The 23,419-nt window shown below is 44.0% G+C and overlaps 1 protein-coding gene across 2 annotated transcripts in view; it reads left to right on the forward strand.

Annotated features, from left to right (window-relative positions):
• SETD7 (SET domain containing 7, histone lysine methyltransferase) overlaps positions 1-22,208 on the forward strand; it is a 51,181-nt gene extending 28,973 nt beyond the window's left edge. Inside the window, exons 6-9 of one of the 2 annotated variants that reach the window (XM_040473632.1) lie at positions 4,216-4,297; positions 7,832-7,949; positions 10,996-11,153; positions 22,031-22,208. In XM_040473632.1, coding sequence (XP_040329566.1) covers positions 4,216-4,297; positions 7,832-7,949; positions 10,996-11,153; positions 22,031-22,205 — 533 coding nt within the window. In that variant the 3' untranslated portion in view covers positions 22,206-22,208. Of the gene's footprint in view, positions 1-4,215; positions 4,298-7,831; positions 7,950-10,995; positions 11,154-15,566; positions 21,334-22,030 lie in introns of those variants that run through there. The other variant, XM_040473622.1, reaches the window with a different exon arrangement.
• Positions 22,209-23,419: the final 1,211 nt, after the last annotated feature.

A 23,419-nucleotide genomic window follows, 5' to 3' on the forward strand; every position in this document is an offset into this window, starting at 1 on the left:
CATTTTGACAATCATACCATGCGACATAAGAAGTTAACATTATGAGATGGGCGCCTGGGTGGCTCAGTGGATTCAGTGACTGACTCTTGATTTTGGCTCAGGTCATGATCTCACGGTTCGTGAGTTCAAGCCCAAGTCAGGCTCTGCTCTGATAGAGTGGAGCCTGCTTGCAATTCTGTTTTTCTCCCCTCTCTTTGCCTCTCTCTCTCTCTCTCTCTCTCTCTCTCAAAATAAATACATAAACATTAAAAAAGAAGAAGTAGAAGAAGTTAACATTGGGAGAAACCATGAGGGATATTGGGGAATCTCTGTACTATTTTTGCAACTTTTCTATAAATTTGCAATCATCCCCAAATGAAGTTGTTTTCATTTTAAGTGAAACAGTAATCTTTGCACTTCAAATTCTCATATCTGTGCTCTTCACATGTGTTCTGAAAGGAGACAGTGCCTCAGTCATTAGAAATGAAGGGACCTGGGCCAGGGGAGGATCCCCAAATGGTGATGCCAATTTTAAAACTTCACAAGTGGCAGCGTGTTTTAGTGGCAAGAGCCTTGAACTTTGGAGTCACCTCATTGAAGTTTCAGCTTCAGCATTTGCCACAGTGTGGTCTCGGGCAAGTTCTTTATCCCTTCGGAAACGGTTTCTTCATTATAAAAGACAGGTGCTGGCAGCGACTGTAAAAACACCATAATGAAAGTTATTGTTATTTTTACCTCCTTCTTAGTATAAGTAAGAAACAGATTTTGGGAAGTGAGGGTAATAGTTCTCAAAGGGTATTTTTTTTTTTTTTTTTTTTTAGAACTCCTGGTTGTAAATGATGAACACCCTTTTCATTATAAGGCCACAGTAAAGGTCGGGGGGAGGGGCATAACTGGCAAGCCTGTTAATTTAAGGATACATTGAGCAATTTGGGTTTCACAAAGGTCAAGAAGCATGGCTGCTTTGGGCGACTGACAGGACACAGGTCTTCAGTGTTCTGCACCTCTCCCCACCGCACTCCCCCAGCCCCTCTCGTTACTGTCAGGGAGCTGCGGACTAACCTACAGATGAGGTCTGACAGGGCCATGCTGCCATCTGGTCCACCATGGGGAGGAGAAAAACGTAATGCAAACACCTCACACAGAGTACTCCCAACCTGCCCCTCGCCGACCTCTCCCACCACACCCTTTCTCTTTATGCTTTTGTAACCACAAACTGCTTCTATCTTTATTTACTTAGAGCACATGTCAGAGAGGGGCAGAGGGAGAGAGAGAGAATCTTAAGCAAGCCCGGTGCCCAGAGCGGGGCTCAATTCCACGACCCTGGGATCATGACCTGAGCTGAAATCAATAGTCAGCCACTCAACTGACTGAGCCACCCAGGGGCTCCCCATAAATTGCTTCTAGTTCTCCACTTACCATGCGCTGATTTCTTCGTTATGCCTCAGGCGGGATTTTCTTCTTGCCTTGTCTCTTCTCCTCTCGACAAAGGAACTCCTTTCTCTGTTAATTCCCATTCTGTCTTTAAGGCTTGGCTCACCTCGTAGAATTAGTGACTGTCAAGTGAATGAATGAATTCTGGTCAAAGGGCATAGTACAAACTATAGAGGAGAGGAGTAAAACTAAAGATTGTGCTCCGTTTGCCTGGAGCAGATCTAGGAAAAACAGGAAGGGACATTAAGCTGGAAAAGACAGCATCGGCTCCTTGAAGAACAGCTGGAGGTGTTTCTCCTCTTTGCACCTGCACGGTCCCTAACACAGTGCTTTACATGTAGTTGGCACTCAGTACGTTTGGGATGAAAGGTTTGGTCTAAAGAAGGAAGGTGGAGGTTCATAGATTTTCTGTGCAATACAACATGTATTTCACAGAAAAGTTTGGGTGAATTGTGTGGGTTGTTTCTTTTTTAAACTAACTTCCTTTAATGGATTGTGCATTGGTCCATTACCAGTTTGCTCCCAGATGCAATTCTTGTCCACATGTCCTGCTTTCATTGCAGGAGGCTTCTGCCGCTGGCAGGCCACGTTTCCTAGGGTCATGTGCATTGGCTTCTCTCTGGGTTTGGCCATCGGGAGGCACTGGCCAAGGGCATGGAGAGGAAAGGAATCGGGGAGAAGATCTCTCTGTGTCCAGCAGTGTCTCCAGCAGTGGCCTGTCTCCTGACTCCATCTCCCAACAGGAAGGTCCCGCATCAGTCCAACTCTAGAACCCCAGGCACACCCTCTCCGCCTTTGTCCCTCTGGCTTAGGGCTGTATGGCTTCCAGTTCTTGCCAGTTTCTGGGCTCCTTACCTGCCCGTTTGGCTTCTCAGTTCTTCCGTGCTCTGTATAACCAATTCCCTGAGTGAAATTCTCTCTTTGAAATACTCAAATGGTCTGTTTCCTAGCTAGACCTTGACTGATCCTGATTGCTTTTTAACTTTTAGTTTGAGACATTGATTTTGGATTTTGTGATTGTACAAAACAAAACAAAACTGAAAGAGGACCTGGTAACCACTGGTAACCACCGAGGAATTGCTTACTGGGACTATCTGTGATGTCTTAGTGCCTAAAAGAATTTACTTTACAGGACTAAGCCCATCGGTTCTGAAATGTGCTTCTTTACTTACTGTGCAGTAGAGCCTCGGATGTCTTCAGTGTGCTCTGGGAAGGCTCTCTGAGGCTGGTCCTTTGCGGAGAACCAGTGTTAAATCTAGGACAGTTGTGTACCTTAGTTTCTGGAATAAATTACTGACTTGCTTCTGAACAACCTTAATAGAAATAAGATGACTGTGTTTTTGCTTTATCAAAAGCAGTTCTGTTCTTAATTCTGGTGAGGCTGGATGTTTATTTTTAGTGAAGGAGACAATTGCCAGGGCTGGGTGGTTGGAGTCTACAGACTGTGTCTACTGGGAAGAAAACCACGAGAAAATTTTAAAACCATCACTCAACCTGATCTGCCCAGAGAGATCTCAGAATTTCATGACAAAGCATTTTCTTGATTAAAAATTTTAATTGCACAAGCGTTTTTTTAAACCATTTGAATAAAGACAATTCAAAAGCAAAAATGGGATTTTAAGAAATACATACGATGGCTGTTCATTAAGACCTAAAAATGCAACTCAAAAGCAAATCTAAAAGCCATTCATTTATATTGGAGAATTTGGGGGCACCTGGGTGACTCAGTTGCTTAAGTATTCAACTTCAGCTCAGGTCATGATCTCACAATTTGGGAGTTTGAGCCCCCTGTCGGGCTCTGTGGTGACGGTATGGAGCCTGCTTGGGATTCTGTCTCTCCCTCTCTCTGTGCCCCTCCCCTGCTTGCTCGCTCTCTTGCTCTCTCAAAATAAATAAACTTAAAAAAATTTTTTAAATTATATTGAAGAATTTATTCCAGGTACTATGACTTTTATATACACATACACACACACACACACACACACACACACACACACGTATATGTACATATATGTATATATGTGTGTGTGTGTATATATATATGTATATAATTTATCGTCAAATTGGCTTCCATACAACACCCAGTGCCCTCCTCCGTGCCCATCACCCACTTTCCCCTCTCCCCCATCCCCCATCAACCCTCAGTTTGTTCTCAGTATTTAAGAGTCTCTTACGGTTTGCCTCCTTTTCTGTAACTTTTTCCCCCCTTCCCCTCCCCCCGGTCTTCTGTTAAGTTTCTCAGGATCCACATATGAGTGAAAACATAGGGTATCTGTCTTTCTCTGCCTGACTTATCTCACTTAGCATAATACCCTCCAGTTCCATCCATGTTGCTACAAATGGCCAGATTTCATTCTTTCTCATTGCCAAGTAGTATTCCATTGTATATATAAACCACATCTTTATCTGTTTGTCAGTTGGTGGACATTTAGGCTCTTTCCATAATTTGGCTATTGTTGAGAGTGCTGCTATAAACATTGGGGTACAAGTGCCCCTATGCATCAGCACTCCTGTATCCCTTGGATAAATTCCTAGCAATGCTATTGCTGGGTCATAGGGTAGATCTATTTTTAATTTTTTGAGGAACCTCCACACTGTTTTCCAGAGCGCCTGCACCGGTTTGCATTCCCACCAACAGTGCAAGAGGGTTCCCGTTTCTCCACATCCTCTCCACCAGGTGCTATAACTTGAATAACACTTTTCATTATTTAACTCATTCTGTCCCATGAATACAGAGAGATGCTGTAAAAGTTCTTCCCTAACTCTGTAATCCCTGGATTGAGATTTTCGTTTGCTTTTCAGGTTCGGTGTACCACTTTGATAAATCGACTTCATCTTGCATTTCTACCAATGCTCTTCTTCCAGATCCATATGAATCAGAGAGGTAATTTTTTTTCCTTGTGGTTTTAATAGCCCTGTTTATAGGAGGTTAAATAGCCCTAATGGTGGGAACTAATCCTTCTTTGTGGCTGTATGAAAAAAAGTTCATATATTGTGATGAAGAGTGTTTTTATGCTCATATAGACTCTGTCCCTGTGAGAGAGTTTCTCCACCCATAAAGCACAGAACAGCCATGTGTCAGTCCCAGAATGAAACTTCTACATATAGACAGCTGTCGGGCTAGGCAGCCAGCTATGCCCTACCCAGTTGTCCCCTTTTTGAGGGCCCTGGTGCAATGAAAGCCACATGCCGGCCTCTAGAGCATTTCACCTTCTTTAAAGCTCTGTCTAGCCAAGGCAGGAACCAGAATGCCTCCTTTACTTAGCATTGCTGAGAGGATCTGGAACACAAGACAATTTCTTTATTCACTAAGAGAGAACAGGCATGAAAGAAAGACAATATAAGAAGCATAAAGACATTCCAGCTTATAAATGACAAGCTTCCGATTCTATAAGCTCATTCCCCAAGTGTCAAGTCCCATTCCATTTCATCTTCTCTAAACTCCAGTGCTCAGTTCTTGGTATGACTTGCTCTGGTACTCTCCCCGAGATGCTTGTCCCCTAGCAGCTGGCCTGCTCCTGAGTAAGAGTGCCATCTGCAGTTGGCCTTCTCTTTGCCTCACTCTTCTGTTAGCCTGGCTTACAAAGCACAACTCCCATTCACTTTTTGTTCTGGTTCCATCTGAAAACTGGGCCACTTCCTTGGTTTAACAGACAGGGCTCCCACCACCATGTCACAGTGAATGAAAGGCCTCTTTCTTGATACAAAGCTGTGGTCCATTTACAAAGGGAAGGGTTTGGTCTCTTGTCTCTTGCCTACCGGAAACACACAAAAGCGCGATAATCGTATGTATCCATCTTTTTCGTTACTTTCGTTGTGATGATGCTGTATAATGATACCCCCAAAACCTAACAGTGGTTTACGAATGCAGAAGTGTTATGTTACACTCATGATTCTGTAGGTTAGCTGAGGTTCAGCCACTTTTGACCAGGCTCAACTTGGCTCAGCTGGATGAGGCTGGACTTCAGATTTCAAGTTGGGTTCAGGTCGGTTTCCCATGTCTGTATTCCAAGATTCAGGCTGAAGGAGCAATGGCCTCCTGAGGCATCTTCTGGTGGAGATGAACGGAAATCGCAGAAGACTGACAGATATTTGTCATCCGCTTAACACCTGGGCCCTGGCATGCAGTCCTCCTGCCCATGTTCCAGTAGCAAAGTAGAGCATACGGCCAAGCCCAGCATGGTCCCGGCAGGGGCACATGGTCTACCCACCGCGAAGGAGGCACCACCAGGTCACATGGCAAAGTAGCAGGATGTATAATTCTACCACAGGGGAGGAGTAAAGTCGGAAGCAATAATTTAGTCCTCTAGTCCATAAAATAAGCGTAAGACCCATGGAACAAACATTAAAGATGAGCATTTCCACCAGAGTCATTAGATCACAGCACCCAAAGAACTGGAATGTTGGTTGTTCATGGGGCATGCACTCTCTTATTCAATCCAGTCCAATAATGATGAGTGAGTGCTGTTTTCCTGTAAACCAGGGATTGGCAAACTTTTTCTGTAAAGAGCCATGTTGTAGGTCCCTACTGCAACTACTCAGTTCTGCCTTTGTAATGCTAAAGCAACAAGAGACAGCAAATAGGCGTGGCCACGTTCCATAAAACTGTATTTCCAAGAGTGGGCAGCTGCCAGATTTGACCCTTGGGCCATAGTTAGTGGACATGTTATAAACCCTTTTGTTGGGAAGTGCATATTGAATATGTTTTACTAACTGTCAGTGTTTCAAGTGAAAGATTCATCTTGGAGCTTAATTAAAACAGCCTTTCCTTCCTCTTTAGCCCTGACAAATGGGCATAGCTTGAATTACTTGGGAAATGTTTACTTGTCCAGGAAGACAGTGAAAACACTCATTAACTAAAAACATGATTTCTTTTAAAAAAAAAAAAAACCTCTTATCAAATGTTGAGTTGCTTTATGAATACAGTGAAGCCTTGAACAACACAGGGGTTGGGGCACCTCCCCTCTCCCCCACTGCACACAGCTGAAAATCCACATATAATTTTTGATTCCCCAAAAACTTCACTACTAATAGCCTACTGTTGACAGGAAGCCTTACCAATTACATAAACAGTTGATTAACACATATTTTGTATGTTATATGTATTATATACTGTATTCTTAATAAATATTAGTATTTCTTACTATTTACTTACTATTACTTACTTAGTATTTCTCTAGTAAGCTAGAGAAAACAAAATGTTATGAAGGGGGTGCCTGGGTGGCTCAGTCAGTTACGTGACCAACTTTAGCTCAGGTCATGATCTCAGCTCATGGTTCGAGCCCCGCATCAGGCTCTGTGCTGACAGCTCAGAGCCTGGAGCCTGCTTCAGATTCTGTGTCTCCTCTCTCTGCCCCTCCCCTGCTCATACTCTGTCTTTGTCTCTCTCTCTCTCTCTCTCTCTCTCTCTCTCTCTCTCTCTCTCCCAAAAGTAAATACAGAAAGAAAGAAAGAAAGAAAGAAAGAAAGAAAGAAAGAAAGAAAATGTTATTAAGAAAGTCATAAAGGGGCGCTCCTGGCTGGCTCAGTTGGTAGAGCGTGCAACTCTTGATCTCAAGGTTGTGTTTGAACCCCATGTTGGGTGGAGAAATTACTTAAAAATAAAACCTTAAAAAAAAGAAAAGAAAAGAAAAAGTCATGAGGAAGAGAAAAGACATTTGTGGTACTGTACTATAAAAATCTCACACATAGGGGCACCTGGGTGGCTCAGTCAGTTAAGCATCTGACTTTGGCTCAGGTCATTATCTCACGGTTCATGAGTTCTAGCCCTGCATCAGGCCCTGTGCTGACATCTCAGAGCCTGGAGCCTGCTTCGGATTCTGTGTCTCCCTCTCACTCTGCCCCTCCCCTGTTCGTGCTGTGTCTCTCTCTCTGTCTCAAAAATAAATAAAAACATTAAAAAAAAATTCCACATATAAATGGACCTGCATAGTTTACACCCATGGGTCAACTATATATAATATTCCCCATATTTGAGAGCATATTTTAAACAACACTCTTTTTTTTTTTAAGTTTTATTTATTTATTTTGAGAGAGAGAGAGTGCATGAGCAGGGAGGGGCAAAGAGACAGAATCCCAAGCAGGCTCCACACTGTCAGCACAGAGCCCTATGTGGGGCTTGAGCCCTCGAACTGTGAGATCATGACATAAGCTGAAACCAAGAGTCAGATGCTTAACTGACTGAACCACCAAGGCGCCCCCTAGACATCACTCTTAAAAGGTACATAAGTAGCAGTTCCTCAATTTCTAATGCCAAATGTTAGGGCTTAACTTTCCTTTCTTCCTTCCTTCCTTCTTTCCTCACTGGATTACTATGAACTGATGTTTTGGGTTCAGTAGCCATACTATGTTGATGGTTGATATAAAAAGTAACATATCAAACTGAAAGAACCATCGTTTGACTCTTTTTCCTATTTAGGGTTTATGTTGCTGAATCTCTCATTTCCAGTGCTGGAGAAGGACTGTTTTCCAAGGTAGCAGTGGGACCTAATACTGTTATGTCTTTTTATAATGGAGTTCGAATTACACACCAAGAGGTGAGTGGGGTAGAAGCGGAGAATCAACTTGATTGGCTAACGGGCTTTGTTTCAAACACTCTTAGTTTTCCTGTTAGCCCCTTTAGTATTCCCTAGAAATATGAAAGAACACTCTTTTTTGGTAAAACTGGTGGGATATACTGTCTCATAGCAGTCTTTGGACTGCTGTCGCAAAAATACCATTCACAGCATGGCCTATAAACAACAAAAATTTATTTCTCACAGTTCTGGAGGCTGGAAGTCCAAGGTCAACGTATTGACAGATTTGGTGTCTGGTTGGTCCACTTCCTGGTTCATGAATGGCCCTCTTGTCATCGCAGCCTCACATGGCGGGAGGGACAGGGGATCTCTCTGGGGTCTCTTTTAAGTTTCACAGCTATTTAATCAAAAGTGGGATATTGCCGTGAATGAGACAGCAATTGCTTTGCACTGTGCTACACCCAGTATCTGAAAAATTGAGATCCAACTGGACTCTGTTAGTAATTATTATGATCTTGCACAGGGCACTGTATAGGCAGGCCCCCTCCTGTTTGTGCGAAAGTCACACAGTAGCCTGCATCCAGCCAGGAAGTGTTCTACTGCCAAAAAAAAACCCAAAAAAAACCCAAAAAGAAAACAAAAACAAACAAAAAAAAATGAAAACAAAAAGTTAAAGAATAATCCCCTCTTGCCTTTAAAATACAACTTTGATATATTTTCCAGAATTCATGTGTGTTTTTGCTTCTGTTTCTTTGCTTCACAATGAACTTCCTTACATGTCTGCCTAAGGGCAGAAAGTCGATGCTTTAGCCTGGCTTGTCGTCTTCATCTGGTCTCACTTGCATTAAGCGTGTAGGACTTGGGCTTGCTGGTTCTATTGCTCATTCGTGTCTTCACTTTTTTACTTCCTGCCGTGGACTGCTATGGGGGAAATGCCATGAAATCATCAAGTGTTTGCACTTTCAAAGCCGTCGTACCGACAAGGATGGCTTTGCACTCAAACTGAGCCGTGGTCGGGCACGCGGTATCCCCTGGTCATAGCCAGACTTCTGTGTCTGACGATCCAGGAAATTCAGCATCTGAAAGGTGGCTCAGGATATTGACACGCTACTTATTTATTCTAACATTAGATAACAGACAACAAAACTGGAGCCCAGAGAGGGTAAGCCATTTGCCCAAGGTCACAAATACAGTAACCGTCAGAGTTCAAGCAGGATTTCAAACAGCAGAATCTGGCTCCAGGCGAAACTCACTGTGCTGTACTGTATAATTGGATGGGCACCCTCCTTCCTGAAATTTAGATTCTATTGGGGAGATAAGAAAAATACACAACTGACAGCAACCTAAAGTAGATGGTATCTCAGTATCACGTGACAGGGCTGGAATATTAAGACCCGTGAAGATTTTTTTCACGTTCATCACTGCTATATTCCCTGCACCTAGGACAGTGCCTGGCATGTGGTAGGCACTCAGTAAATAGTTGTTGAATAAATATCAGGTACAAATAATAGCCCAGTTGTAATTTAGGGGCAGGAGAGACAGTACAACTCTGAGAGTCAATAGTTCTATATAAAAATGTGATCCTAGGGGCACCTGTGTGGCTCAGTCGGGGAAGCATCCGACTGTGATTTCGGCTCCAGTCATAATCCTACGGTTCATGAGATCAAGATCTGCACTGGGCTCCATGCTGACAGTGCAGAGCCTGCTTGGGGTTCTTTCTCTCTCTCCCTCTCTCTGCCCCTCCCCCCCACCTCAAAAATAAATAAATAAACTTAAAAAAAAAAATGATCCTATTTACTCTCAAAAAACTGTTCGGCTGGCATCACCAGATCCTGGGCTGTGGCTTGGGGTGGGGAAGTGGCTTGGAGAAGGGAAGCCTATTAGTGAATGAGCCCTAATGTAGGTAAGAAAGCACACTGGTAGCTGGGGACTCTGCTGGTCACATTGGTCACCCGCTTGTAACAAAGGTGAAGGACTCTCCTGAAACACAGTTTTGCATTCTCAAGTTCTGGTTCCACTTGATGTTCTTACTTTTGTTTTACTTTTGCCTCATCTTCACAGTAGGGGTCCAAGGGATTTGGAGGTTGATCAGAGAAACAGATAAGACCACAGGAGGCAGTAGCACACAGGTTTTCTTGTCACTGGGCAGTGCTTAGACAGGGCGGCAAGAGACAGGATGTGCTCCCAGCATGAAACGGTCCAGAAGCTTGTGCACGAAGGCCACAAACAGAGCAGGAGGAAGGCAGGGAACTCCCAGGAAAGAGAGGGGCAGAGAGGGGGCTTATGTGTCTAGGTGACCTGGGGTACGGTGAGGGGTCTCTGGGCCAGAGACCTCCAAATGACACAGGCCGTCTGGGGGCCTTATGGTGCTGGAATTATCTAATCTACTGATGGCAGATGTGGGGTCAGGTGTCCCCAGGAAAGCAGGCCCTGAATGGCTAAAACTCTGCTTTGTTTGGGCCCTTTAAAAAACAATTGGATGTGTAATGGGGCTCCTGGGTACCTCAGTCCGTTGAGTGTCCGACTTCGGCTCAGGTCATGATCTCTCAGTCTGTGAGTTCGAGCCCCGCATCAGGCTCTGTGCTGCCAGCTCAGAGCCTGGAGCCTGCTTCAGATTCTGTCTCTCCCTCTGTCTCTGCCCCACACCCCCACTCATGCTCTGTCTGTCTCTCTCTCTTTCAAAAATAAATAAACTTAAAAAAAAAAATTAGATGTGTAAAAATTTGAGTTTGGTGCTGGAAGGCTTTTGAAGTAACAAGTCTTAGCCTGCAGTGAAGAAATAAACAACCTAGGGACATCTGGTTATATTTTTGTGTGTCTTTTAAGGGACTTCAAATCCTTTTTTTCATAGAAGATAAAAAAAATTAATACATTGTAAGTTGAGCTGCCTGGTGCTGCCCATAAATGGCTTTTGCACCATCAGTGTGCAGACAGATGCCTTAGGTTCTTTTCACGTATATAACACTCAAACCATGAAACATAAGGACAAATGAGTTAATATTGCTGATGTTCTTTGAGATTTAGGGAGAATGGCTATCTCTAATGTTTGCTTTCTTGTTTTCTACAGGTTGACAGCAGGGACTGGGCCCTTAATGGGAATACCCTCTCCCTCGATGAAGAAACGGTCATTGATGTGCCTGAGCCCTACAACCATGTATCCAAGTACTGTGCCTCCTTGGGACACAAGGCAAATCACTCCTTCACTCCAAACTGCATCTATGACATGTGAGTATGACACCGAGCTTCCAGGGCAGATCTAGGTCCTATCTGCCAGGGCCCTGAGACTGAGGAGGGCATGTAACAGGTGTCATCCCGCCCCACGGAAGGCCGCTCCCTCCAAGTTACCCTCCCAGGACCCTCACAGTTATGACCTGAAACTCAGAATCTAACTAGCTCCTCCTCTGGCCTTAGTAGGCCAAGAAATGGAAAAGTGCTTGGAAGGGTAGAAATGCTACAGAAATACTGTACTTTGTGTGCGCTGTTTTGTTGATGCTTTTTTGCTCTTCCGTTGTCTCATTCTGGAAAAGTAAGGGTGGTGTTATACTTGGAATACTAGAAAAATTAAAATTGTTCTGCACAGTGGAGATTAGTGAACTCTTTTAGGTGTGTGAAAGGAAGGAGGAAAATAAAACGCTAAAGCTTAGGGCACAAGGTCTCGGGTGTTGGAAAAGACCCCTGAAATCAGAGTCCGCATTATTTGACAATGCAGAGGAAAGAAATACTGTCACATGCTACAGTATGGATGAGCCTTGAAAACATCATGCTAAGTGCAAGAAGCTAGTCACATAAGGCCCATAGTGTATGATTCCATTGGTATGAATTGTCCACCACAGCAGGATTCATGGAGACAGAATATAGATCAGTGGTTGCCCAGGGCCGGGGGGAGTGGAGGGAAATGAGGTTAATGGCGCATGAGCATGGGGTCTCTTTTGAGGGTGGTGCAAGGAACTAAAATTAGACAGTGGTGATGGTTGCACGACTGAAACCCACTGAACTGTATACCTCAAATGGGTGAATTATGGGGTATATAAATTGCATCTCAACAAAGCTCTTATTTTAAAAAGCCAGATAATCCTACCTCTCAGAGTTTGAGCCTCCACTTCCACCTGCTCATAGAACCTTTTCTCGTAAACCTCCAGCGACGGGGAGCCGCCCTTGAGGGCAGCTATCTGGACCAACTGAAGATTTTATGAAACTAGCTTTTGGGCTCTGATGATTAGAATGTTGTTTCCGTGGATACTAAGTGGGTTTCCTGGAACAGCCAGCACTTGGCCCTAATCATTTCCCTTTCTCGTGCACTATGCCAGTCTCTCTTCCCCATAGCAGCCCTACAAATATTTTAGAAGTTTTCATATACGCCTTGAATGTCCTCCTTCCAAAGTGAAGCGTCTGACTATTCCTTGGAGGGTATAGTTGGGATTCCTTGTACCGTCATCATTGATCTCCTTAGCTCAGTTGGACAATGCCAGATCCTCCTGGGGGCCAGGCAGCTGCGTGCAACCTTTTCTGCTCAGTTAGAGCCTGCAGTCCCTCAGTGTATTGCTCGTTAACAGAAGCAGGATTAGATCCTGTGCATTTAATCTGTGGGAAAATTGCCAGGATTTGAATGTCCCTCCTTGCATCCCTGAGATGGCTTGAAAATTGTTCTGGCAGGGACTTGCTCCCCTTGGCACCCAGAAACAAGTACCGAAGCTACAACTGCTGTTTAAAGGGCAGGTAGAAATGGCAAAGGACATGTGTCATGTAAAATGAAACGGACACTGTTATTAACTCCAAGGCTTTCGTGGCCAATGTGAGTTAGGCCAAAGCATCGTTCCAAGCTGCACACAGCTTACCAACAATCTTTTAAAGCAGTGGTAACTAGCGATAATAAATGCTACTTAGACTGCTCTTTCAAAACAAATTAGTTCTGTGATTTCATTGCAAGGACATGATTTTTCTCCCCAAAAGGAAGAGAGCACAGGAGACAAGGGAGGGAACCATTTGTGCAGAATCAAGTCCCTGTACTCTTCAGGGTTATTTTCTTTGAGTCCAATGTGAAATACTAGTTGTTTGGGGTAATGGGAAGACTACCTGAATAATAATATAATATAAAATTCAGAGACATGGGGCACCTGGGTGGCTCAGTTGGTTAAGCTTCTGACTTCAGCTCAGGTCACGATCTCACCCTTCATGAGTTCAAGCCCCGCGTTGGGCTGTGTGCTGACAAGTCAGAGCCTGGAGTCTGCTTCAGATTCTGTGTTTCTCTCTCTGTCCCTCCCTCCCTCCCTCTCTCTCTCTGTCTCTGAAAAATAAACACTAAAAAAGAAATTCAGATACCAATTCATGGCATTCATTTGTCTGTAAAATCGTTGGTATTATTATGCACACTTTGACATAAACAAAACAATATCCCATAAGCTGTAGTCTGATACAAAATGCCAAATGGACTACTTTCCTAGTTGTAAATATAGGTAACTTGTCACCAAGGGGCCAAACCACTCGGTGCAGAGGTTTGCTTTGACCAGTAATTGTGCTGCTGGCGTTTTCTGAGGACTTTAGGCTGGTGCTGTGCAAACAGCTTCTCCTGAATTACCTCATTTAGTCCTCCCAGTACCTCTGTGGGGCAACTTCCGTTACTGTCCCCTCACTCATGGACAGGAAACTCGGACCTCTTAGTCCAAGTGGCTAAGTGTCCTTAATTGTTGTGCCTTAGTGCTTGCCTTGGAGAATCAGCACCTGAAATTGAGTTTTTTTTTTCAGGGTGTCCATTTTCTACTCTTTGAAAATAACAGTAACACGTAGGAAAATGAAAATAGAAGAGGGTTGTAACAGAAGTCTTAGGCTTCTCCCAGACTTTTTCAGTGCACAAGAAGATTAGCTTGAGCTCCATTTCAGGGGTATTATTATTTTTTTAATTTTTTAACCTTTATTTATTTTTGAGACAGAGACAGAGCATGAACGGGGGAGGGTCAGAGAGAGAGGGTGACACAGAACCCGAAGCAGGCTCCAGGCTCTGAGCTGTCAGCACAGAGCCCGACGTGGGGCTCGAACTCACAAACCCCGAGATCGTGACCTGAGCCAAAGTCGGACGCTTAACCGACTGAGCCACCCAGGCACCCCAGGGGTATTATTTTTTTCATGAAATGTTTTAATTTAGAGACAAAGAGTTGTGATTTTCATAAGGAATTCCTGAGTTCCTGGGGCAGGGATGGATGTCTGTGATGGGGCACAGTGTGAGAATTCTGTGCATGTGCACATGCTCACACACAATGCACATGTAGTCACTTAGAGTAGCTGAGTCCTCTGTGCCAAGTATTGTGTGAGATGTTTTATATATGTGATCCTATTTTGTCACAGTGACAACTCTTATAGGATTAGGATTACTAGTATTACCATGAATTTGCAGGTAAGGAAAGTGAGATTCAGAGAGTAAGCTCTCTTCAGTAAGTAAGCTCTCTGAGAGGGGGCAGTAATAACGTGTCAAACCAGGACTCATACCAGAGTCTTCTGACCCTGAGTCAAGAGTGCTTTCCAGGAAAGATGACACCCACGTGGGGTGAACATAGAGACCCCTGGGAGTGAGGGTGAGGTTGTTCCTCTGTCCACCACGTAAAAGATGTCCCTACACCACGGACACACTCCTTTCCTCACCACCAATAGAGGGAACTAGCCAAGTACTTCCTATCATGGTGCATGTGCCAATCTAACTTAGGGTCTGGAAACTTCTCCTTTGGTGTCTCAATGTCCTTTGCTCACAATGTGACTATAAACGAATGAGATGTATTTGACCAATACATATAGAAATAAAGCAAATTTCTTTTTGGCCATGCCTTACATATATGTATATATCCATTTGGGGTTTCGGAAGCCGTTAGGTGAGCTAAGTCTGTTACTGACTTATCTCCTATTCTCCCGCAGGTGTTATGGGAGTGAACCGGGTTGGGAGCCTTTGGTAGAGGAACGTAGCCATAGTGTTAGCTCTGCCTCAGGTTCTGAGACACCCGCAGCTGCTCCCTTCACAAGATGCTTCACAGGGAAATATTTAAAAGGCAGGTTGGCAGAGAGGTCTAGCCTTCCCTCTTGGAAAGAAATCTTCATCTACTTTTATGCTAGAAAACAACACTTCCTCTGTCTGTATAGTTGGAATACAGAGTTTTTTGCTTTTAAAAGTCCGGAGGGCTCTTCCTTACAGCTCCCAAAACACCCTGATAAAGCCTTGCCCACAAGGTACAGCCGGCTCATCGCCTGCTACGGGCCACATGAGCCGAAATGCTGCTCTGGATCCAGTTTCTCATTAAGGACAGATTTTTGTGGTTGACCATGATTGTTGGTTTATAAATACAGAGTGCCATATATGCTCAAAAAGGAAGATAGAACAGAGATTTTTAAACTTGAGTGTGCACATGAATCACCTGGAGCTGTTGTTAAAATGCAGATTCCAGATCAGGTCTGGGCGGGGCTGAGATTCTCCACGTCTAGCTGCTCGCAGGTGAGAAGCTGATGCTGGCCGATACGTGGGCCACACTTGAGGACCTACCAGTGGTACCCGGGGAAGAGCTCGTGGGGGATTCCTACCCCCACCCCCACCCGCACCCAGGCTTTGCTTCTAACCTCCTGGTCTGGCCCAGGAATGACTGTGTGCATCTTGGTGTCTAGGTTTGTCCACCCCCGCTTTGGGCCCATCAAATGCATCCGCACACTCCGAGCCGTGGAGGCTGATGAGGAACTCACCGTTGCCTACGGCTATGACCACAGTCCCCCGGGGAAGAGTGGGCCTGAAGCCCCTGAGTGGTACCAGGTGGAGCTAAAGGCCTTCCAGGCCACCCAGCAGAAGTGAAAGGCTCAGCCCTGGGCTTCAGAGACCTGGAATAGAAACTTGGATCTATGCACTACGTTTTCCGACAACGGGACAACCAGGGACTGCTCATGCTGTGACATCACATCCTCTCACGCTGCGTTAGCAACGACTTTCTCGCATACTAACTAGGCTTGACTGTATTACTCATACCAGATTTAAAATTAGCTAGCCTTGCAACAACGTCCTACTGAGAGGTATTGTCGAACACTTGACACAGCATGATGTTCTTGGGTGGTTCAAGTCTAAATCTGTACCACACTCAGAGATGCCAAATGATTAGACTGAAAAAGGGAAAGGGGGCTTTTCAGTCATTTTTAGCCAGTGGTTTTTCCATGATGTTTTTTCCTACGGCCAACACCAGGTGTGTTTTCACACTTGGTGTATGTGCCGTATGGAGGATAGAGAATTACTACATTTTTATTCTCTAAATGTAGTATAATTTGCCTTTTAACCTTTGATCTGTATCTTGCAATAGAATGGCTTTGTTTTTTTTTTTCCTAGCGAACAGAACCCCACTTTTTGAGTCATTTCACCCCTCAGTCTCATTCTCTATCTTAGCTATATCTTTTATAAGAGAAAACTTCCAAATGGATTTCGTGTCCGTGCCAGTGCGTAGGTCTCTCTGGCTCTTTCTATATCATTGTTTCATTATTATGTCCTAATATAAAGAACTGGCTCATAGGGCCAGGGTATTATTATAGAATTATTATTCTCGCATGTAAACAAAGATACCTTTGCTTTAAGATGTGAGAAGAGATGAGTTTACGTTGTTTGCGTTAAGTTATGGAAGAGTTGTAATATATACTTTAAGAAAGGAGAGAGGGAAATTAGTACTTCTAAGCAGTAACTGTGGCAATTTTGCAATATCTTTAATAGTACTAGTAATTTCTTCTCCTCGGGTACACTTTAAATGTACATAACATAGAGCAGTCTGGCTTGTGGCACAGTGCATTAAATTCAAAAGTCAGATAACAAACTAGAATTCTAATACAGAATTCAAAAGTTGATTTTTTTTTTTAATTGCTACTGTTAAGAGAGACATACTGATCACTAGGTACAAATCTAAACCTTAATACTAAAACTCTTCATTATTGTAACTTCAAAGCACTTACCTGCTTCAAAGCATTGTGAATTAAGAGTAATACCTGTATAGTTTAAAAGCAATGATATCAATAGCATTTCAGCGATTTTGCGAGCCATGTGTAACCACAAGTGCAGAAATAAGGAGAAAACCCCTGTTTTTTTAGTTTAGCTAGTTAGGTATGTAACGTATCTGGGATCGCTCTGAATGAATTCTGAGAGTTCTGGGCTTTTGCCAGCGCCCTCACCACGTGCCCTAGCCATGTCTTGTTCAGATGCCTCCACAAGGCAGCTGGAACGTTCTGGAGAGCAGCGGTGGTTCTGAAATGCAGCCGCTGGTGGTGGCACCTGTCACCTGAGCCGGTTTGGTCTTGAGAGCGACAGCCTTCCAAGCCAGTGGGGGAGCTCTGGCTGAGCACGGATTGCTTGGTAGCAGTGAGAGGAGTAAAGAAACAGGACAGAATTTGCTCCTTCTTGTCAGGGGCACGTTGTTCTTAGGAAGAAGTTAGCAAAAGTGCTCCATCCAGCGCTGTTCACAACTTTCAGTTCAGGCGGCCCCTGGACACAGGATTCAGCCCTCAAACAGTGACAGAAGGGGCCCCTCCCTCCTTTGCAGGGCCCAGCATCCTGGAGCCCCCCCCCCCCCCCCGCCCCTGCAGTGCCAGGGCACGTGGCCAGTGCAAGGCGTGCATCCAGGTGGCGGTGGTTTCAGGGAGGATGAGCTGAGTGTTCACATGTGAGAAGTGGTCAGGGCTGCCAGAAAGATCTCCCGCAAAAGGAACCAATAGGGTTTTTAGATGAAAACGCAGCAGGATAGGATAGCTTCTTCTCTGTAGAAAGAGACCATTCTGTAGACAGCGACAGAGGGACAGTCTCGGGACTTGTATTCTGACGGGTGCTTTCATTCAAATGCGTCCCAAAGTCAGTGACTGTCTTCAGGAGAAAGATGGCTCTACTTGGCCCTCGGCCAGTTGAGCTGTAGAGCCAGGTCCGCGAGCGAGGTCAGGATGGAGCCGGTCACACTTCCAACACAGCTGTGCCTCGAGTGACGTCATTCCCGGGGACAATGTCATTCTTGCTGAGGCTGCAGTGGGGGTGTAATCTCTGACCTGATGGGTTATTGGAACTACCCCACTCAAATGGAATCTTTTTTTCTTCCTTTCTTTCCTTTGATATAAGGCATTGAAGAGTTGTAAGGAGTACCAGCTAACCCATTTTTCAAATTAGATATGTAATGACAACCCTCAGTTTAAAACCCAGCAGTGTGTCTGTGACCTTCAGACAAATCGGGGGAAACAGTAAGTACACCCAAGCCGAGCCCCCCTCTCTCCTTGTGCCTTCTGGCTCTTCCTGCTGGTCTCCAGTCCCATCTCTTTCCACTTCCTCTCTTGTCTGTAGGAAGCTTTGCTGTCCATGTCCAGCTGATCTCTCGCTCTTTTCCGTCCGCTCCCTCCCTGTTCTGAGCGTCTCTCCTTTCTTGCGAGGCCCTCCGTGCGTACCTCTGGCCATTTACTCTGCGTCTCTGCCTGGCTTTGTCGCTCCTGCTCTCCCACGACCCCCCCCCCCCCCACCAAACCCCACTCCCAAATGGAAGGCTTTGTCATGGACTGGAATCAGAGGGGGGTTGAGGTTCACTGTGTTCTGTAGGTAGGTAAAGAAGTCGTGGTGGTTTGAGGTGCCATAAGGAATTAACGGGTGAGAAAGGAACGTGTTTGTTCCTTATTCGAGCCGAAGTGTGACAGGGAAAGCCTCGGGATGTATTTCTCTACTGAATCTTTACATCCACGGTGGAAGGAAACATGTCAGGAAGCAGCCAAATCTGGTAGTTTTGGTCGCATTATGACCACAGCAGAATTGTGGAAGATTCCATGCGGTGGGGAATAAAGAAATAACTTTGTGCTCTCCCAGAACACGCTGGCACCCGTGAGGGTACGTCTGGAGGAGATTCACTCAGAGCCGTCTCGGTCCAACTCCTGCATGACTAGATCTTTCCTTAGCAGCTTTTCTAGGACAAAATATTATCTTGTGTTAGAGTTAGGAATAGGAACTAATCTGTAGGAGTATGTCCCACATGGACATTTGAACGGACTAACAAGACAACGGTAAGGACTGAGTTTCCGACACAAAGGAACGATGACATTAAGAGGCAACAGGCAGGGAGGGCTTGAGTTTCGTAGTACCTATTCTTATTTTAACCTGCTTCGTCCCTGGTCTACCTGAGAAACAAAGAAGGAAGTTTGTTTTTCAAGACCTCTTTGAACCTGTCCGGGGCTGTAGTTAAATGTATTTGCCTTCCGCGGGTTCTTCACACTTGAAAAACTATTTCCTTACCACCAACAACCTGGAGAGGCCAACGTGGAAGCAAAAGTGTAACCATTTACAACATTTAATTGTAACTATTAAAATGGCAGTAACTGTAAACAGTGAACTCAAGGGTTGCCTTCTCAGTGAGACAGTATGTGGCACTTTATAGAAACTTTCCTTTAATATATAAAATTTTAAATCACTCACTACAAAGTGCATTTAAGATCTTCCAAGAAAGTATAGTTTTCTGTTTTGCCTTGTTTTAAAACAGTTGCCTCAAGTTTCTGTCTTAAGAGTAGTGATTTAGAATCCAGACATCTTTTTTTTTTTTAGAAAAACAAGCAAAACTATGTTGCAAGACTGATAGTTGTAATGTTTATTTGCCACAGATCAAAGGTTCACAAAATATATTAAATTTACATCTACTTGAGGTACCTTGATAGATTGTGTTTTCTTTGATCTTTCCCTTCAGGAATTTGGAGCCTTGTTGTCACTTTTTTATTTTAAAACTACTAAATTTTAATAGTTTTATTTTGCCAAATGTGTGCAGACATATTCAAAGCAATGAAACTATTTCAAGCCATACAACCACAGGGGTGGAAACCCTTTTCACAAATTTTAATGTGTTTGTATGTAAATAGATGTTTGTATGAAATATTTTCACGGTAGAATGAATATATTTAAATGAAGTTGAATTATTCCAGTGCTATTTAAACAAATTACAAAATTTTTGGTGAGAATTACCTGAGTCTATTGAGATACAATGCAGGTCAATTTTGATTTTTAAAACTCAAAAGCCTACAAATAACTCTGACTCATGGCAACTGCCCTGCGTTGTTGCATCTGACGTGGAGAGAGCTTGTAGGCTTCCCCAGTGCCTCTGCCGCTTCCTGGTGTAAGTTAGGTGCTCATGGAGGTGTGTCCACCTTTAAGTGACATCACTCCAGGCCTTTTGAGGGCCCGCGAGTGAATTAGAGGCATTAGAGACACTGGTGCAGTTATCCGGAGCACAATTTCTTTGCAGGGCAGCAGAATCAGAAGCCAGATGTGGCCGTGGGAACCTTAGAACTGGGTTTTCTGGCCACCATCAACCGCCACCCTTACTGCCTAGTCACACATGTCAGGGAGGCTGCCCTCAGTGGAGTTGGGGTTCAGACCCCAGGGTGGAACTTCACGGTTTTGCCAGCAGTCCCTGCCTCCTGGCCTCCGCCTCACTGGGAGGAAGGAGGAGGGAGCCGCTGGCAAGGGGCCCATTTCTCAGCACAGTCCATTTCCCGTCTCAGCTCTGGGAGACTATGCACGCAAGCACCAAACTTTCAACCAGAGAGAGACGTCCTCGGATAATGCAAATCCTTGCTTCCTCTGTCTGTGACTTTACACACTGTTGTTAGAAGTCGTTTTAATATCAAGACCAATCACATCTCTGGGACATACCTCCCAACTCTCCTGACTCTTACGTTACTAGAACAACTCCTTTGTAACGGCATTCAACTTGAGTGGGTTGTTTGTTTGTTTGTTTTCCCTCTGCTTCGGTCCTGGATATAAAGAAATGATAAACATGACAAATTTTCACTGTGTATACTAGCAATATGTACACACACGCCAATGTATCTTAACATAGTGACTTGGTTATATTTTGGGTTCCTATAATTAACTTCGATCCTTGCATTGGGAAACCACAGGGGTGTGTGATGTCTGCTTACCATAGAAGAAATCAGGTTCATGGTCTGAGCTCCCTCTTTCAAAAGGTTTCCTCTTGGGTTTTCTACGTTCTCCTTTTATCCTGAAATGCATTTATTAGGTTGTGAGGTATGTTTAAGGATTGGAACCTAGGGGTACGCTTTCAGCATTCATTGCAACCAAAAGTTAACCCCGTCGCAGTTAACAAAAGATTGGTCTTTTGTGGAATTTGAACTAAATCTATGAGCCTTATTCAAGATCTATGATTCTATGATTTTTTTAAATTATGGGAAATTAATGAAAGATGTTTACATGAATAATGTTTGCCCTTACTGTGTTATGAATGAGTTTTTTTGTAGTGTGTCTGGGTGCATGTGCAAGAGAGTAGGAAAAATGTTTCTGAAACAAAACTTGACACATATTTGTAATGAAAAGTAAATTTAAAGATTGCTATAATTGCGCTATAGAAACAATGCAAGTATTAAACAAAATATACAATCATCTGTCAGTGTCTTTCTTTGTCATTTAGGGCAGAAAGGCAGTAACATTGTTCTTATGACATGTCTATTGTATGTCGAAATTACTAAGCCAACTTTTACATTTTGAGTTATTTTAAAATGTGATTAGCCATTTGCCATTTTCAAAGCATTAGAGGAGAGGGGAGGAGGGGTATAAAATGGTTAGGAGCTTTGGATTTAGCACAACTCCACGTGTACCTATGAATCCAGAGGAATTATCAACATCACACAAGAGGGTCTAGTTGATTACATAAAGGTTAAGGGTATTGGATATAAATGAAATGATCAGGGGAAATACCTGAAGGATGGGAAGCTTCGGCTCATGGTTTAAAGAAGATAATGGGAATTTTGTGAGATGTTGCGGTAGATTGTGGAGACCTTAGGACAGCTCTGAGCTGAGGAAACCGGCAACCCCTGACTCCTCCCCAGATCACAGCTCACATTCCCAAACTTGCCCCTCCAACATTCCCAAGGAACAAAAGCCAAAGACACCGGAGGTAAAAATAATACTTTGCTATTAGTTGTGCCTTGTGCCCAGGGACCCAAAGCAATGGATTGGAGTAAGCTGGGTGGTACTACGTGACGGGCAGTTAGGCATTAAACTGAAGCAGGCGGCAAGACCTCCTGTTTTATCTCATCTCCCTCAGTTGCCCAGTCTTTGATCTCATCACACCTCCTAGGAAGAAGACCGAAGCAAGTAAGGTGATTAAATCCAACCTGATGCTGGATCAGATTCATCACTTGGATAGAGACACTTCCATATGCTGGATCTTTAAGGCGAAGTTTCACCCACTAACACACAATATTAGTATTCTTCCTCCTTGTGCAGGAGACGGGTATGAGATTAAAATTTAAATGCTGGGGCGCCTGGGTGGCACAGTCGGTTAAGCGTCCGACTTCAGCCAGGTCACGATCTCGCGGTCCGTGAGTTCGAGCCCCGCGTCGGGCTCTGGGCTGAGGGCTCAGAGCCTGGAGCCTGTTTCCGATTCTGTGTCTCCCTCTCTCTCTGCCCCTCGCCCGTTCATGCTCTGTCTCTCTCTGTCCCAAAAATAAATAAACGTTGAAAAAAAAATTTTTTTTTAAATAAATAAAATAAAATTTAAATGCTAACGGGGTAAGTCTAAGAAGCTAAAATCTCAAAAGTGAAGGCTCAGGCAACTTTGGGGGCATTAAAATTGGTGTGGAGTCAAAGGTTGTGGAATAAGGTAAGGTGAGGAAGATCGAGACCACATTCTTTTGGTCTCAGTAATCGTCCCCACATGTACCTTCCACTAAATATCTTTCTTTAGGTTTTAATGTTCCAGACTGTTCAGCCTGCTAGTTCATATTAGACTTGAAATTATTTCAGTGGTCATATCCAGAATTAGATAGCAGCCATTCAGAAGGCACTTCTGCTGTGGTGGACGTTTAATTTCAGCTCAGCATCTGACTAATTTGGGATGGTTCGATAAGAAAGTTCTACCCCAAAAATATTTTAGAAAGCAACTGTTGCCTTTTATATAAAACGATAATGCAAACTCTGTCTGCTGCAATGTATTGGTATATGTTTTTCTTAAAATTTTGTTTGTTTATGAAAAGCAAAAGCTATGATTTTGAAATTAGAGCTTCACTTCTTATAGGGTACATAGAAAAAAAAATGAATGGATTTATCTAGATTGCTACCCAATTTTTACTTCAAAGTGTCAGAGTGCTTCCAGCTTTAAGAAACATAAAAACAAGAAGCATGAAAACCCAACTCAATATGGCTTAAGAAATAAAGATTTATTACCGCACGTGTAAGACCCTCACAAAGCAAGACACTGTTGAGTGACGCTAGAGTTGATCACTCAGCAGCTCAACCAGGTCCTATCTTTCTGCTCTGCAATTCTCAGATTTGCCCTCAGGGGCCAGCTCACCTCACAATCACAACATGGCTGCTGCAGTTCCAGACCTCACAGCCGGATTTGGCAGCATCCAGTGGGTAAAAAGGAAAGTCTCTTCTGTGACCTCTACCACTGAGGAAACCTAAACTAATCATTTAGCAAGGGCCATGGGGGTGCTATGATTATCTGACTGAAGCATATAGCTGT

This window comes from Herpailurus yagouaroundi, unplaced genomic scaffold (genome assembly GCF_014898765.1).
Source record: "Herpailurus yagouaroundi ecotype Mexico unplaced genomic scaffold, PumYag 28, whole genome shotgun sequence".
NCBI classification, from domain to species: Eukaryota; Metazoa; Chordata; class Mammalia; order Carnivora; family Felidae; genus Herpailurus; species Herpailurus yagouaroundi.